This window comes from Protopterus annectens, chromosome 6.part0 (genome assembly GCF_019279795.1).
Source record: "Protopterus annectens isolate FY-2018-M chromosome 6.part0, PAN1.0, whole genome shotgun sequence".
NCBI lineage: Eukaryota > Metazoa > Chordata > Ceratodontiformes > Protopteridae > Protopterus > Protopterus annectens.
In genome coordinates this window covers 1,131,714,973-1,131,731,637 of record NC_056737.1, presented here as the reverse complement: position 1 = coordinate 1,131,731,637, position 16,665 = coordinate 1,131,714,973, and the positions used below count along the sequence as shown (strand labels likewise).

General features: G+C 43.8%; 1 protein-coding gene across 1 annotated transcript in view; it reads right to left on the bottom strand.

The window, feature by feature from the left end:
* The window catches only part of BAZ2B (bromodomain adjacent to zinc finger domain 2B), a 3,835,724-nt gene that overhangs the window by 1,500,171 nt on the left and 2,318,888 nt on the right, over positions 1–16,665 (bottom strand). The window contains exon 23 of the mRNA XM_044074749.1: positions 7,728–7,868. Within this exon, the coding sequence (XP_043930684.1) occupies positions 7,728–7,868 (141 nt within the window). The remainder of the gene's footprint in view (positions 1–7,727; positions 7,869–16,665) is intronic.

Below are 16,665 nucleotides of genomic sequence, written 5' to 3'. Positions count from 1 at the left end.
TTTGTAGTCTGGCTGACACTGGAAAGGACCAATTCTTTGTGGGCCAGTGTCTGCTAAATCTAGGTGGCTGTACCTGTAAGAAATCCTTAACCGTTTGCATAGATTTAGCTTTGTCCTCCATTTTCTTTAACACCTCTTCTGCTTTAACAACAAACAAGGTATCATGCTGTAATGGAGCATCTAATAATTTTGCTTTGACATGATCAGGCAGATTTTGTTCCTTTAACCAAGCATGCCTCCTGATGACAGAACCCGTAACAGCCTGCAGGAGGCCTCCAAAGAATCAAAACCACAGTCGAAAGAATGCTTTCCAACTTGTTCAGCTGCATGCAATAAATCCTGCATTTCTTTGTTTTCTGCACATTCAGAATTTATGAACATTTTCTGTTTAAGCAGTGACATAATATACTGCTGATATTTGAGTATATGAAACTGACAATTTAAAGCTCTAATAGCCAAGGTAGCAGAAGTGTAAATCTTTTTTCCCCCATCTGTCCAATGCCCTAGAATCCCTGTCTGAGGGGGTAGGGTTTTTTTTGCAGAGGAAGCCTTGACCCCTTTGGGACCATGAGAGACTGTTTCTGGGTCAGCAGCAGGGTTTTTGAAAAGGAATTTATGAGAGTCAGGAACCCTGTAGTACCTGTCCGGCTTAACAGGAGCTGGAGGTAAGGAGTCAGGGGTCAGACTGGACTCTGAAAATACATCATCTACAATGTCTAACACAGGTGGAATAGCTAGGGGCCTGTGTTGTGGTAGTAAAAGGAAGTCTCTGAGCCTTTTCTTAGATTCTGAAAAATCTTGGCTCTCCCCGTGAAAATGTTCCCTCGTGGTATGCAAGGTTTCCCCAAAAGAGTAATCCTCAGGAGAAGAGGCTGAAGGGATAGATCCTTCAGCATCAGAATCCTCATAGGGAGGAAGAGAGTATTCCTGATCAGAAGAGGAATCAGATGAAATGGAAAACTGATCTGAAGATTCATATTCTGTCTCTTGCCTAGGCCTTTTATCAGGTGGGGGAATGGGAACCCCTGATCAAAGTAATTAGGTCTTCTGCCATTTTGAGCATCTGTTTTTTGGGCATGGAGGCCTGTCCATGAGGCTGTTGTACTTGTTTTTTGTCTTTAAAGGTGCTTTAGTCTTTGACTTTGAAGCTGAAGTCGTTTTAATGTATAATTGAGTAGGTCTGAAAACACCCTCAGAAGCCGATGCCTGCTCAGCGGCTCCGGACCCATCTTAGGGAATAGTCTCCGAAGGTCCAATACTTTGATCTTCCAGTGGCCTAGTCGACTCCACGTGGGAGTCGGTAGCGGCTTGTGGGTCTAAAGTAGCTGGAGTCAGGGGCTGCGAAGGCGCCTCACTGAGAACCGGTGACTGGCTTAGAAGAAGCCTCGTCGTTGGTATTGGACCTCGGATGCTTGTCCTTTTCTTTTACTTTGCGTTTCTTGTGAATTCCGGTAGTCGGATGGCTATCTGACGACATCGTATAATTAAACCTTCTGCCAAAATAGTGTAATGCAAAATTGTACCGATGCTTAATAGTGCGTTGGTTAAATATAGCACAAAACCGACAACTAGCAACATCGTGGTCAGGGCCTAGGCAAGGAATACAGTAAGAATGAAAGTCCTTATGAGGCATTTGCTTCCCACAAGAAATACAATTATTAACTTTTTCTAACATCGGTCTGGAGCAAGAAAAAAGTTTCCCCAACGGGGTACTTAGCTTTTGAAGAAGACTTCAGATCTGAAATTCGAACACGAAAACCTCAGGAGTCTGCCGACCGGCACTTGCGAACTGCTTATGCTTCGGGCACCGCACAGCAAGAAAGACTGAAGAAAATGGCGTTGGCTGCATCTTTTATACCCCTGGCGCTCTGACGTCAGGGAAGAGGCGACAGTAACCGACGCCGAACCTAGACTTTGGAATTCAGGCCGACTGAGGGTAGCCTGCCAGCAGGATAACCCAAGTGTAATGACTGCAACAGAGAAACACGAAGAACATCCGCGGGTTCCACAGCTGAAGCATCTCGCGGCATACCGGACTCTGAATGGGTCTCAGTAGAGGCCTGCGAATCAGAACTAGCTGGTATCAGGGTCTGCGAAAGCACCTCACTGAGTACCGGCGAACTGACAACTGGTTTAGGAGAAGCATCGTCAACAGTTTTGGACCTCAGTGGCCTGTCTCTGTCTTTATCTTTGTGTTTTTTCGGAATCCCGGTAGTCAGATGGTTAACCGATGACATTTCTGGATATTTAAAACCGAGAACCGAAATATTTAGAGGCGAAAATATACAGACGACAGACAGTGCGCTGATTAAATAAAGCACAAAACCGAAAGCAAGGTACGTCATGATCAGGGCCCAGGCAAGGAATACTGTACGAATGAAAATCTTTATGAGGTATTTGCTTTCCACAAGTAATGCAATTATTAACTTTTACTGACATCGGTAAGGAGCAAGAAGATGTTTTCCCAACAGGGTACTTAGCTTTAGTTGAAGACTTCAGTTCTGAAACTCGAAAACAAAAATTTCAGAAGTCGGCCGATCGGCACTTGCGAACTGCTTCTGCTTCGGGCACTGCACGGCAAGAAAGACTGATGTAATGGCGTCGGCTGCATGTTTTATATCCCTGACGACCTGATGTCATGGAAGAAGGGACAGCAACCAACGCAGGACCCAAGACGTTGTTAATCAGGCCGACTGAAGGCTACCTGCAAGCAGATAATCCAAATGTAATGAGTGAAACACGAAAAACATCAATATTGTTTCTGTTGAAATACAGAAGGATTTTTACTTCTGATGTAATAGCAGATCAATAAATCTTTTATGCCACAGATGCATACAGAGTACTGAAAAGAAGGTTCACCCCATGACCCAAAGCAAAATCAGAGTACAAAGAAAAATGTCGCACACTGGCAATAAAGGCACAAGAACTAAAGCCACATGGGTGGGGCTGTCTTTGAAAGGCTATAGCTCTGCCAGTTGGTGTGGTTCTGGTGGACTGCCAGTGCCTAAGAACTTGGAGGATTTGCACTTTGTTATCCTGTCACTGAGCACCTATTAGGATTGGTCACTACACTGAATTCACAGAACAGATGCACTAGCTTGATTCCTCACTGCTAAATCTCTACGAGAAAATACTACAAAACATACATGGATTTCAAAACAACTTTATAAAAAACAAACTGTAAATGTTTCCTGTGTTAAGACAGAACAAGTTTGTGAAGAAAAAATTTTGAAATTAATAACAAAAGCACAAACCAGGACAGACAGTGCACTCTGGATATGACATGAACTTAAGGAAACTAGGACCACCACTTGCTTCAAAAAGTTGACTATTTTATATATGCTCTTCTAGCCATTATTTACAAAACACATAAGCATTGCCTGATGGCTATCTGCATGCCTTCCCTGTGCCCATGTGAGTTTTCACCAGGGTATACACTTTCCACCTACAACCCAAAGACATGGCTATTGGGATCATCTACACTGCGCACACGTGTGTGTGTGTGTGTGTGTGTGTGTGTGTGTGTGTGTGTGTGTGTGTGTGTGTGTCTGCGTGTATATACACATCTTGAAAAGGACTGACATTCCATCCATGACGGCTACTTCTGCCTTACACTGGCTGCATAATGACAGGCTATATCTCCCCTGCAAAATCAAATTCAATGGTAACACTAGAATAGCTCTCATCTCCAATATAGTGACATGCAACTTGGTCTTTTGGGGCGTCGATATGCCTTGGACTGTTCGACCCAGACAATGTTCTCCCCAGGGAGGCATCCATGGTCAAAATAACGCTCGGGGATGGAAGAACAAATGGGCATCCTTGAGTAACTTCTGCAGACTGAAGCCACCAAAGCAGAAACTCCTTGTACATAAGAGACATTTTGATGGGAAAATACAGAGCGTTCCTGAGAAGTGACCATTGGACCGCTAATGTCCACTACAACATCCCGCATGTGCAGAAGGGTTACTGTGTCTGCCATTCAGCCTAACTCTGAGAACTAGCTGGCTGACCAGAGGCTTAGGGACGGCCAGAATTTGGCTGATATGGAATTTCAAGTTTGATACCCTGTCTGTTGTCGGGTAAGCATACAATGTCCTTATGTCCAGACGGGCCCCAATGACATCTATGGCTTGTATCAGGTCCAAATGACACTTCTGTATGCTGATGATTACCCCCAGGATTGGGACCAACCTGAGGAAGTAATCCCTGGCCTGAAGGAGTAGATGTCTGGTTGGAGTGGTCAGACACCAGTTGTCCAGATATGAAATATCTGACAACTTTGCAGTCAGAGATGAGGTGCAACCACTGATAAACATTTGGTGAACATCCTGGGGGCCGAGGTGAGACCAAACGGAAAGCGCCTTGAACTGGTAGTGACTGGCTCTCAGCCTGAAATCTAGAAAATGTCTGGAGAGTCTGTCCATTTTTATATGGTAGTACGTGCCCTTTAGGTATACAGAGCACATCTAACTGCCCATTTTCAGAAGAAGTAAGATGGACTGTATCATGACCATTCTGAACTTTGTGTGCTTCACTGATTTATTCAGAGAGGTCAGATCCAGGATAGAGCGCAAGTCCCATGTATTCTTGAGTATTAAAAAGAATCTGGAGTAAATGCCCAAACCAATTTGATCGGGGGGGGTTCTTCTTATGACTCTTTTTTGCAGCAACATTTTTTATTTCTTGGGGCGCACCCTCCCTCTGATTGGGGGTGGTATCAGGGAGGTGAAATCTTTGTTTGGGAGTTTCGGAAAAGGGAGTGAAGTGTCCTCTGGATACGATCTTTAGCACCCAGATGTCATCTGTGATGGCCTCCCAGGTTTCTGGGTGCAAGGAGAAATGTCCCCCAACTGCCTCCAGAGAAGGTCAGCCAGACAACTGTTCAGGATTGCTGGAAGGTCTTCTCTTGAAAAGTTTTACACGAACCCTAATTTTGCAGACCCCCCTCGGCCTCATGGGTAGCATCTCCCATTTTGACTACATCCCCCTCTGCCTCAGGGGGAAAGTCTCCATGAGTGTCCTGGAAAGGACCCTGTGACTTTCAAAACCATGTCGTCTTGCTCCCACACTAGTTCCTGGAAAAGGTCCTTTGTGGTGTAGAAAAACAGATTCTGACAGCAGACAGGTTCTTACCACCCTTTTCACTCTGCAATAACGTGTCACAGACTGTGGGCCCAAACAAGGTGGAGCCATCAAAAGGGGTGTTAATAAAGGACCGTTTGAAAGGCTCCTCAAAATCGTACAGACTCATTCAGGCACGGGACTGTATGGCAATGCCACAACCGGCTGCCTTTGCGGTACCCTCCATAGTGTGACAGATTAACCTCATGGACGCATTGGTTAAAGAATGTAGGGTGGATAGTTTGGAGGAAAAGGATTTCTGTTCCTCTGCAGACATGGACTGTGGGACAGAGCTACAAAGTTACTAGACTAAGTCCCTTTGTAGCCTGGTAAAGTGCGACAAACAGTTCACCGCCCTGAGCATAAAAGTACATGAGGCGTAAACTCTTTTGCCAAACCTGTCCAACTCCTGGGATTCTCTATTTCGGGGGTGGACAGAGGAGCTTACCTAAGCCAGCTCCTTCTTGGTGGCTCCTGCAACAACCACATCTACAGGGATACCCTTGGTCCAAAACAGTTTGTCAATAGGGGCACTTAAAATCTTGTCTGCACATTTAGGAATAGATTTGATTTTATCTAGTTCCTTCCAAGCCCTCAATGACACCAGCTGAATGAGCAGGTCAGCCAGGGTGGGACACCCAGGTAGTAAATGGGCCAGACCCAAAAGCCTTCCAAAGTACCGATTCCTATGGGGAAGGGTTTTGTGCAGACCAACCACCCCTCTAGCATAGGACTTCATCGGGTGGTGATTTTGGATACCCGTTCTCCTTCCTCGAAATCAGTATCCACAGTGAGTGATTCCGTAGGGGAATCAATGTGCCTCCTTTTACACAACCTCTTTTGATGGACCTCCTTGGTGGGGCACCCCAGAGAGGTGTCAGAAGAAACATGGGGATCCAGAGGGGGAAGTGTGTGGATGCTTTCTGGGACTGGCTGCCCATGCAGCAGACCAGAGACCTTGGACACCAATCCAGTATGAGGAGAGGGAGGTTCCATGGCGGTGAGCAGAGAGGATCTTCTTAGAATGGAGACAGCACTCTCCACCACCTTGAAAGCAGAAGGGCTCCGAGCCATTGAGACTTGTCCCATTGGAGCTAAAGCCCCAGAAGAAGACAACTCCTGGACAGCCCGAGCCTCATGCTCTTATGGGGGAGTCAGAGCTGAGCTGTTGAAGGCTGAAGCTTCGAGGGGAAGCAAAGGCTCTGAAAACTTTGGAGTCAACATCAATCCCCTGGAATCGACCTTGAAGCTATGGCTCCAAGACATGCTCGAAAATTAAGTAGTTGGAGACGAGCGGGTTGGGGAATCTGTCGGAGGTGAAGAGGAACTAAGATGCCTTGGCACTGGGAAGCAACAGAACAGGCGAGCTCGGAGCTGACTGAGTCGGTTCAGACAATTTCACAGCCTTATTGGGAGGCTCCAAGGAAGACTGCATGGAAGAGTGCTTCCTGCCCTCCCGGGTCTCCTTAGATCTCTTAGACAGGGGTTGAGTCCCTGAAGTAGAAGGTACCCCCGAGGTTGAGGAAGGAGGAAGCATGCCTTTCAGCACAAGTTTGTTCCTCCTGTCGGCCAGAGCTCAAAGGTGAAAGGCCTGACACATCTCACAAGGGGCCTGAAGGTGGGTAGGCCCCAGGCAATAAACACACTCCCTGTGGCCATCGGACAGAGGAATCTTCCGCTCACAGTAAGTGCATTTTTTAAACCCCAAAGGTTTCTGCTCGGACATACTGAAAGGAACAGAAAAGGAAGAGACTTTTTTTTTTACGGGACAAAAAAGGGAGAAAACTAAATGTAGAAAATGCACATAATGAACAGGAAAGGAGGGAAGAAGGAATAGACTTTTTAAACAAAAATTTCTAAATTTAACTAGAAGAAAGTTACAAGGTGAAAGGTAGTCAAAAAGACAACAAAAGTTAAGGTGAGGCACTCACAAAATACAAAACACTAACTCTCACGGAGAAGTTCACAGCTACAGGATCTTGCTGCTGATGCTAAGTGCAGCAAATGAGATTTGAGGTATTTTGGGGGGAGTGGGGCATTATGGGTAGGAAGGAGGAGCTTACGCCAGGAAGTTCAAACTGGAAAAGCGGCTGGGCTGGGCAAGTACTGAGGATCAGAACAAATACCCCACAGGTTAATGAAATGAAGAGGACAACATCAGATATGAAGCTCAAGAGGAGAACACTGTCAATTTAAAGAAGCAGAGAAGCAGTAAGAGACCAGACCACTGCAAAAGTCTGGTATCATTATCATCATCTCTCACTCCCAACAAAATGCTTATTTATGAAAGAATTCAAAAGACTTACAAACTTGCCTTAAAATCCATCAAAAAGTTAATTACTATTTAAAAGCACGTAAAAAGAAAAGCTATTTAGTGAATTATGTACTTTACATAAAACTGCCCAACACTGAATCTGGCTGACAGATCCAAAACACAGAATTCCCACTAACTTGCCTACTGTTTGCACTGGTGCAAATCTGGGATACATCAAGCAAAAATGGGAAAACGTGTCTAAAGAATGATACCATCCCTAGATTTGTTTCTGCCAGTTTTACTGTTGGATTGTCAAGTGTCACCCAGTCTACATCCAACCATTCAGTACCTTCTGATCTGCTAAACACATATCTTCATTAGGCTTCTTCAGTTCCCTTGCAATCTGTATTTCCAATCTTCTTTGCTCCAGCTTCCGTTCTTTATTCATCCGTTTTTCATCTCGCTTTTCTTGTTTTAATCTTTCTTTTTCCTTGTAAAAATAAAACAAAAAAAGAGAGAAAGAAACCAGAAAAAAAGAAAAGCATTTGTAAGTAAAAAACGTACTGTAGTTCAACTAAGGTGAAACTTTTGAAAGCCTATATACCAAAGTAAATTGAGGTATACAGTCTTTATATTCACCTCCTCCTTTTCAGAGTTGTTTTTCTACTATTTCAGTGTTTCTAAAATCAACACAAATTTGAACAGATGTAAAACAGATCTTTTACTCACTGAAAGCTAAACACTTTGCATACCAAATGTGGAAATACTTGCAAAGAAATATTATTTAATTTATTTATTAACACACTTCTTTTGCTATACATTATTCAAGAAAGACAGACTTCTAGAAAGTAAGTCTCCCACATGGTCAGGCCAAAAACATTGTACAACTACTGCAGTACTGGCAGAAGGATAGTTTTATTCTTCAGACTTGTAAAAAAAAATCCATTCAAAAATATACTTAAGGAAATTGGTCATGTTCTGCCCCTTCATATTTGTGGAGACTACAGATAAGCATATTTTTCTTCCTAAACCTCTCAGCCATCCAAAACTTGGGTATGTAATTCTGCTCTGACCACCTGCAATCAATGATGCTTTGAGAGAAAGGTGGTGGATTATAGACAATAAGGACATTCTTAATAGTTAAAGACTTTGTTTACTTCAGAAAACACATATCAATCCACATACCTCTACTTTGCTATCTAAATTAGTCATACTAATAACAGCAACAAAAAAATGCCCCTGTGTTGGGTCCTTTATCCCTAAAAATATTTGGCTTTGCCTTATTGATTCTGGAGCTTACAGTTAAGTGCTCTGCTCCAGTGGAAATACGCCCCCAAACCAGACGGACAAAATTAAAGCAAAAAAGACTATCGATGTTTTAGTGGGGAAAGAGAGAATATAGGTAGCACAGAACTGCTACAAGATGATGTACGACAGGAAGAATATTATGCAAGGTGACTGATATTTCATACTGTTTCCCATGTGTTCTCCACAGGGGTTAAATGTTTTGTGGACAGTTCACAGTGCTAACCATACAGAATGGTACAAATCCCTCCTTGCAAAAAGGCTTTCAAGGACTGCAAAGTTAAATGTGGCAGTAGTCCAGGTCTACATAGCCAGATAACAGTTGACCAAAGTATAGGTTCATAGGTTGATACTAGGCTTTCTGCCCTAGGGCATTTATAAGTCTAGCCAGAGTGTGTTTGGCTTTCACCACCCTTTTAGATTAGTTGACTGTGCCTCTGTATAGTAGGTCACAGAAGATAGCCCTTTTAAGGCTAGTTTACTGTGCCTCTGTCTAGTAGGGACACAGAAGAGATCCCAGGGGTAAACCTACGATCTCTCATCCACTCGTCAAGATTTCTCTTGAAGAGGGTCATTGAGGGGCTCTGCCTAACATGGATTGGGATTCTGTTCCAGAGTGAGGGGAGCCTCTGGGATATGAATCTGTCCCTCCAGCATGTCCTACTTATTTCTGTGCTGAGGTTTAAGTCCCTGGAGCGTGTAGCTCTAAGGAATTTGGATTTCCTGAGGTGGAGCATGTCCATTAATTCTGGTTTGGACATGGCTTTATACGTCAGGCACAGATCGCCTCTGAGTAGGCGGAAAGCAACTGAGAAGAGCTGGAGTTTCTTTAGCCTAACTGCGTAGGGCATCTGTCTGAGTCCCTTGATCCTCTTGGTGAGGTACTTTTGGGGTCTTTCCAGTTGCTGCAGGTGTCGGGTAAGGTACATCCCAAATGGGGCATTGTATTCAATTAAGGGCCTGATGAGTGAGGAGTAGAGGGGCACAATGACCTCTCTTGATCTAGATGTGAACCCTTTCGTGATAAGGTGGGCTATATAGAAGGTCTTTCTAACCACTGTGGCAACGTTATTGTCAAAGGAGTGATTGCTCTCTACTTGGGTCCCCAAATCCCTAATTACTTCTTCCGTACTTAATGGATTACCACCTGTGTGGTAATTTGTGGGCACTTTGTTTTTCCCAAAGGGGATGACTATGCACTTTTTGGCATTTAGCTTTAGGCCATGGCTCTGGCACCAGTTATCCGTCTCTGTGAGACCCTTTTGGAGGATGCTTGTGTCAGTCGGCGAGTCGATTATGGCACCCAGTTTGCAGTCATCTGCGAACTTGGTCAGCCATAGTCCTCCCGTGTTAGCCTGTACTTCAGAGAAATATATACCGAACAAGACAGGTCCCAGGACTGAGCCTTGTGGGATGCCACTTGTAACTGGTTTAGAGTCTGACATGGCACCTGCAATTCTGACCATGTGGGTTCTATCCCTGAGCCAGTTTGCAACCCATCTTGTGACATAGGGGTTGATATTTAAGCTGGTGAGCTTATTTATGATGCCCGAGTGGGGTATTGTATCGAAGGCTTTTGCGAGGTCCAGGTAGGCTGTGTGGACTACCTTCCCTTCATCTATGGCCTTGGTGACTGTTTCAAAGAAGTCGACCAGGTTCAAGAGGCAAGATCTGCCTTTAACAAAGCAGAATTGGGTAGGATCCAGTGTTTGGAGGTTCCCAATGTCTTTGTTTATGAGTTCTATGATGATACGCTCCATAGCTTTGCAGACCAGGCTAGTCAGGCTTATAGGGTGATAAGTTTCCGGGGTCCGTTGTGGCACCACCTTTGTGGAGTGGGACCACTGTTGCTGTACGCCATTCCTTGGGTACATATCCTGTAGTAAGGCTGAGATTGAACAGTAACTTTATGTGAGGGTTCAGTTCTTCTTGGAGCTCATGTAAGACGCAGCCCGGGACACCGTCCGGTCCCATTGATGCTGTGTTTTTTGCTTTGGAGAGGGCAGCTCTCACCTGTGCATCTGTGATGTCAGGGAGGCTACACTCTGTTGGGATAGTATTTGCTCTTTGGGGGGGGGAAGGGGGGAGAAGTTTGCACTGAACCTGTCTGCCAGGAAGTTGGCAATGTCTGTGGGTTCAGTGTATTTTTTGTAATTTTGCACCAACTCAGAGCATATCTGGGAGCTGCCACCCAGGTTCCTGACATAATTAAAGAAGGCCTTGTGATTATCTTTAGCGTCTTGTGCAATTTTTCTTTCGAAGCTGGCCTTAGATAATTTTATGAGGGATCGTAGTTTCTTGCTAGTACTGATTAGAGATGCCTTCCCTTTTTGGGATTTTGCTCTATCATGTAGTAGCTTCCTCCTTCTTTTGTATAGCGTATTTATGGCTGGGGTCCACCAGATAGGTCTCCTGCCTTTGGAGGAGTGAGTCGTGGTTTTATTTGGGATAGCACAATCCATGCATTTCTGTAGGTGTCCATGGAATGCATTTGTAAAGGATTCTGCGGTTTGGGCCGTATTTTCCACTGGTCCGGGGGCTTTGAAGGATTCCACCTCAGTTGTGTGAAGTTTGCTTTTGAGAAGTTCTTCACCGTGGTTTCCTTGGCTGGGGGTGGGGACGGGATATGGATGTCCAGTGAGATTAATTTATGGTCAGATCTTACCAATGAGGGGTATACCTCTGGTATGGAACATAGAGTCCCCATGTTGGTGATGATCAGGTCCAATATGTTGTCCCCTCTTGTGGGAGTGGTGACCAGTTGTTCCATAGCATTTGAGTTTATAAATTCTAGGAAGCGTTGGGCGAGGGTGTTGGGGCTTGAGTAGTGCTCCCTGTTTATGTTTGGGTAGTTGGAAGTCACCCAATATGATGGTGTTTGGAGAGACCTTCATATTCTCCAGTGTTCTCAGGAAAGCTGAGTGGGGTTCCTGAGTTTGGGAGGGTGGTCTGTAGCAGGCTACAAACTGAAAGGCAGTTTTGCCCACTGTTAGTTGGACATGGATGGTCTCTGATGCTTCGTGCTGTGCCACTAACCTAGAGGTGTGGGTATCTTTGATGAATATGGATACTCCCCCTCCTTTTGTGGTTCAGTCTGAGTTTTGGGGCCGAAAAGCATGGTATGAGGTATAACCTGGTAGTGCTGGGGTGCTCTCGGGAGCCTTGAACCAGCTTTCTGTTACTGCACAGATATCGATATTCTCCATACTGAGGAGAGCCTCGAGTGCGTGCATCTTGAGGTTTAGACTTCTGGCGTTGAGCACTGGCATACCTCTCAACTGTCCCTGATTTTCAGGGACGTCCCTGATTTTGACTCAAATTTTAACTCTGTCCCTCTTAATCCCTCCTAAAACTAGTGAATTTTGGAGGAAATGTGGTGAATTACACTTAATGAATAATGACAATAATTAAGAGTTATAAACTTCTTTTACTTCAGAAAATGTGTATTAATTCAAATGCTCGGATTCTGTCAATGTTTCAAGTTAATAGCACTAATATTTTAAAAGTGTCCCTGATTGTCCCTGATTTTTTCTTGACTTGTCCCTGATTCTGTTGAAATTTGTTCCCAATTGGTTGAGAGGTTGGATTACCCTTAGTTTCTTTTTCCTTGTGTTGTCTATGGAGGTGGGTTTGTCTTTTGAGCCTTGCCTAAAATAGGCACTATGGGGGTGGCAAGAGCCTTAGCCAATATTCGAAAGCCCAGGGGTGACCGGTGCAAGCCGTCCCTAGCGAAGCAATGTGGCTTGTCGAGCATGACATCCCAGGCTGACAGACACTGGATCCCCTTTGAATGGCACCAATACTTTAGCTAATTGTTAAAATTGATCATTTTGTCTTTATACTGTGGCATCATTCTTGGTGAGGGTAAGATGCTACTCAAGGTCAGGGTCAAACCGGCCTGGGCTACATGATCAGAGAGCTCCTCTATGTCTCTTTTCATGTAGTCCAGGGAGATACGTCTCAGGACATTCACACCAGCATGGACAATGACGGAGTCATATTTGTACTTGCTTTGGAGTGACCTGAGTGCTTGTGTTATGTGGCAGATCCTGGCACCCGACAGGCAGCTTACAGTGACCTTCTCCTTGTTCAGCCTGGTGAGTGGTACGTCAGTGTGTCTGACAATAGAGTCACCTATTACAAGTGTATTAGGTGTGTTGTTTAGCCTTAAGGGCTGTGACTGTGTGGCACACTGACTTTGTGAACTATGTGATATGTGGGTATTGTTGTGGGGTAGCGGTTGCTTGGATGTCTGCTTTGGAGGTCTCTGCTGCTTGGGAAGATTTTTATTTAGAGCCTCCGAGTATGTTTTTGTGTGTTTCTGTGTTTGGTTTGCTGTTGCGATAGGTCTATGTGAGACTGGATTTGTGGTTACCTTCTCCGCTTGACTGACTGCGCCAGTACTGGGTTGAGAGAGCTCAGCCTCCAGTTTGGCTATATAGTTGCATCTCTCACATATATTTGAGCTTGTTGGGAGGAGGAGAGGGTGGTCTGTGTACATAAGGCAGTTGTAACATTGCCTCAAGATTCCCAGATTCACCAGCTGGACTGGAGAGTAAACCCGAAACTGACTTTTGGACATGCCAGAATAGTATAAGGAACTACTTTTTGACTGATCAAAAAGGACCAATAAGGAGCCAAGTACTTTAAGGGAGTATAAGAGGGTGTAGTGCTTTAGTTTATTAGTGATTACTTATATGAGCAACTGCAGGGCTTTAGAATGAAAATAGAGTGCTTACTTTTGAGATTTAGAACAGTTCTAAGGGAAAAAGTGAACAGCAGACTTTGTGGAGCCGGGAATAGTTTAAACCCATTTAAGCGGCGCTGTCCGATGCTGCTCTATTCAAAATTCATGCAAAACTGCTCAAATGCGGGTTTTAAAGCAGGGAAACTGAGAGAGATAGGAATTTACCTAAAATGGCCAATAAGCTACTAGTTTCAGGGCTGAGACCACTCCTCTAGGGACAGATAGGCTGCTCAAAGCTCCCCACTCTCACTGGTGAACAAAGAAGCTTCCTCCTATCCAAGTAAGGATATGGGCAACACAGGAAACTATACCACAGTCCAGAATTCAGCAAAACCTGAAATCTGGACTAATCTATTTCAGCAAAGGCGGGAAAAGAGAATATTTTTTTTTTGTTTTTTTTTTGTGTCCTGTTTTCTAACAGACAGCTGAAATAGAAGCCATACATCACTTCCCCAAGTAGGTATCTATGAGACTGCCTGTAATGGCAGAGTTTGGAATGTTAGAAACGTCTACTTGTAGCTGTAATGGAAACAACCATTCTCTCAGAACAAGTTTAAACAGCAGTCTCCTTTTTGGGCGGTAACAGAAACCTAGCAAGAATTCTTTTGGCAGCAGGTCTTAAAGGTACATTAGTACCACAAGCAAGAAATGAACAATATCCCCTACTAATGTACTTAGTCCCATTAATGCAGTGTGGCCAAGATCTTCTGGCACACACAGAATACAGTCTCTTGCAATCTGTAGCAAGTTTATTTACTGACATTTGATTAATGGGAAAGTCTGACTGGGTAGATACCCATTTGCAGGGTCGGCCGGGGAGAAAAGCTCCAAAGTATTACAAAAACATTTGGCAATAATTTTACAATCTTCAAAAACAATACAAAACATCTTCAGTTTAAATAATTATACCAAATTAAAAAACGTGAAAACACTGTTTAAGAAGAGATACAACTTTCATGACAAAAATCGGGGGGGAAAAAAATGATTAAAGTTAGGAGGTGAGTGAAGAAGGGGGAGTAAGGAGGTAAAGTATGAATAGGTACTCATTCATATTTAGGGATATAGTTTATCATAGGGATGAGCAAGAACACAGCCAGATTTTGGCTAAGAAGTCTTTCAGAATGATTTAAAGGATTAGAGAGAGGGTAATGACCTGATGGATACAGGTAAGGAGTTCCAGGCCTTAGCAACATGGTATGAGTACAAACCATGCAAAACAGATTTGATAGGTTTGCGGACAGAGAGGAGCTTTTGGTCACTGGATCATAATGAATGAGTGGGAACGTAATTGTACAGAATGGTATTTAGTGCTGGACAAGTAGATGGATGCAGGATTCATTTATAGGTGGTAACAAGGTTTGTATATTTTAGTTGATGGGGTAGTTCAAACAAATTCAAGCTTTTTCATGCTATACAGTGGTGTTTCTTTTCATGGTGAACATCCAATGCAATGCTGTGCACATCTTTTGTAATATGACCACATAATGCATTACCACAGAAAAATGTTTACGGCAAATGAAAACAAGCATTTATCTGTACTGTGTCAGACTGAGCAAAATGCTTAAAAGTATAATTTGTGTGTTACCTGAAGACGAATCGAATGGTCAGTGTTGAGGAAGAAATGTCTGAATAGCCTGTAAGTAGTACCTCATAACCTTGGTATCATATGCCTGGCAAATAGAGCACAGGATTAAATCGATGAGCTTTAGCAAAACAGTTTCTTGTAGTCCAGCGTCTGACTCCTCCTTCCTCCATCTGACTACAATGAAACTATGAGTAGTCTGGAAGTTAGCTCACTTAACAAGTTTTTAATGAGCTACTTCCTGCAAGTCTAGAGATACATTCGCTCAGACTCCATTTGCTTCATAAGGTGCGACTTTGAACATGTCACTTACCAAACAGCATCCTGAAAAGGGATGCTTGTGTAGTGGGTTTACCCATTTAAACGAATAAACTAAAAACTCCTGCATATTTCTGGGAAGCAGCAACTCTCTTCTTTCTCCATAAGGATGCCCGTTTTATTCTATACAACTCTAGAATCACTTTATTGGCTCAGTGGATGTAAAACGAAAGTTGTGTACTTACCATAATGATTATCTGTGTCGTCTGCTTTCGGTATTCTGATCTGACCTTGGACAATCTAGACTTTAGGACCTATAACTCAGGCTTCTCCCCTTAACCACAATTCCTCCCATCCCCAACATTACCACAGATCGAATTTGTCTACAACCCCAAGACAGAGTAGAACACGCTGACAAATATCAAACTCCAAAACTCCAAGGATCTCTGAAGTATTGCTGCTTTGGAGCTAAGATTGTAGGACATTGCTCATGGTAGAGACCATACTGTCATACCAGAAACCAAGGGAATTATCTTCCATAGAATGGAAGGGGAAGGAGGGTGGGGAGTTGAGGAAGGACAGAAGCAGATAACACAGATGTATCATTATAGCAAGTACATAACTTTTTATTCTGATGTTGCCTCCTCCATCTGTTCCTCAAAGGATGGGACAGAGACCCCATCTACTTAGCCCCTGGGATGTTCTCATGGAAGGATACTTCAGAGGATGGCTGAAATAAAAGCTGCTCTATTCTGGGACAGCAAATCCAGTTTATAATGAAAAACAAATGTGTGAACACTGGGCCAAGTGGCAACCGAATGGATATTATTAATTAAGGCCGAGGAAGTGGAGCCAGATCTAGCTGAATGAGCTTTAACTGGTCTAGGCAGGATTAAGCCTTTTTCTTTGTAGACATGAAAAATACAATCAGATAACCATCTACCTAAGGATACTTTTGAAACTCTTTGGTCCATCTCAGTTTTAGAAAAGGAGGCAAATAGTTGATCTGCCTTCCTGAAGGACTTGGTACGATGGAGGTAGAAACAAAGTTAGTGATGTACATCCCGCAAGTGAAGCATATATTCCCCTTTATTGGAAAAATTTGGACTGGTTCACGGAGCTCTCAGAAGCTATCTTAGGGACAAAGGATGGATAGGTTTGCAGGGATACCCTTTCTTTGTGGAAAATGATATAAGGAGTCGCTGCAGGACAAGGCCTATAGTTACAATGCTCTCCATGCTAAAATTATTGCCACTAGAAAAAAAGTACAGTTTTGTACCTACCATAAATGTAGATGTTCGAAGATACACATTGCTGCAGTCCTTACATATGGGTAGTCCGCTGTCCTCGGTCGGCCCGAATACCAAAGTATTAGGCTGACGTCGGTCATGGGCG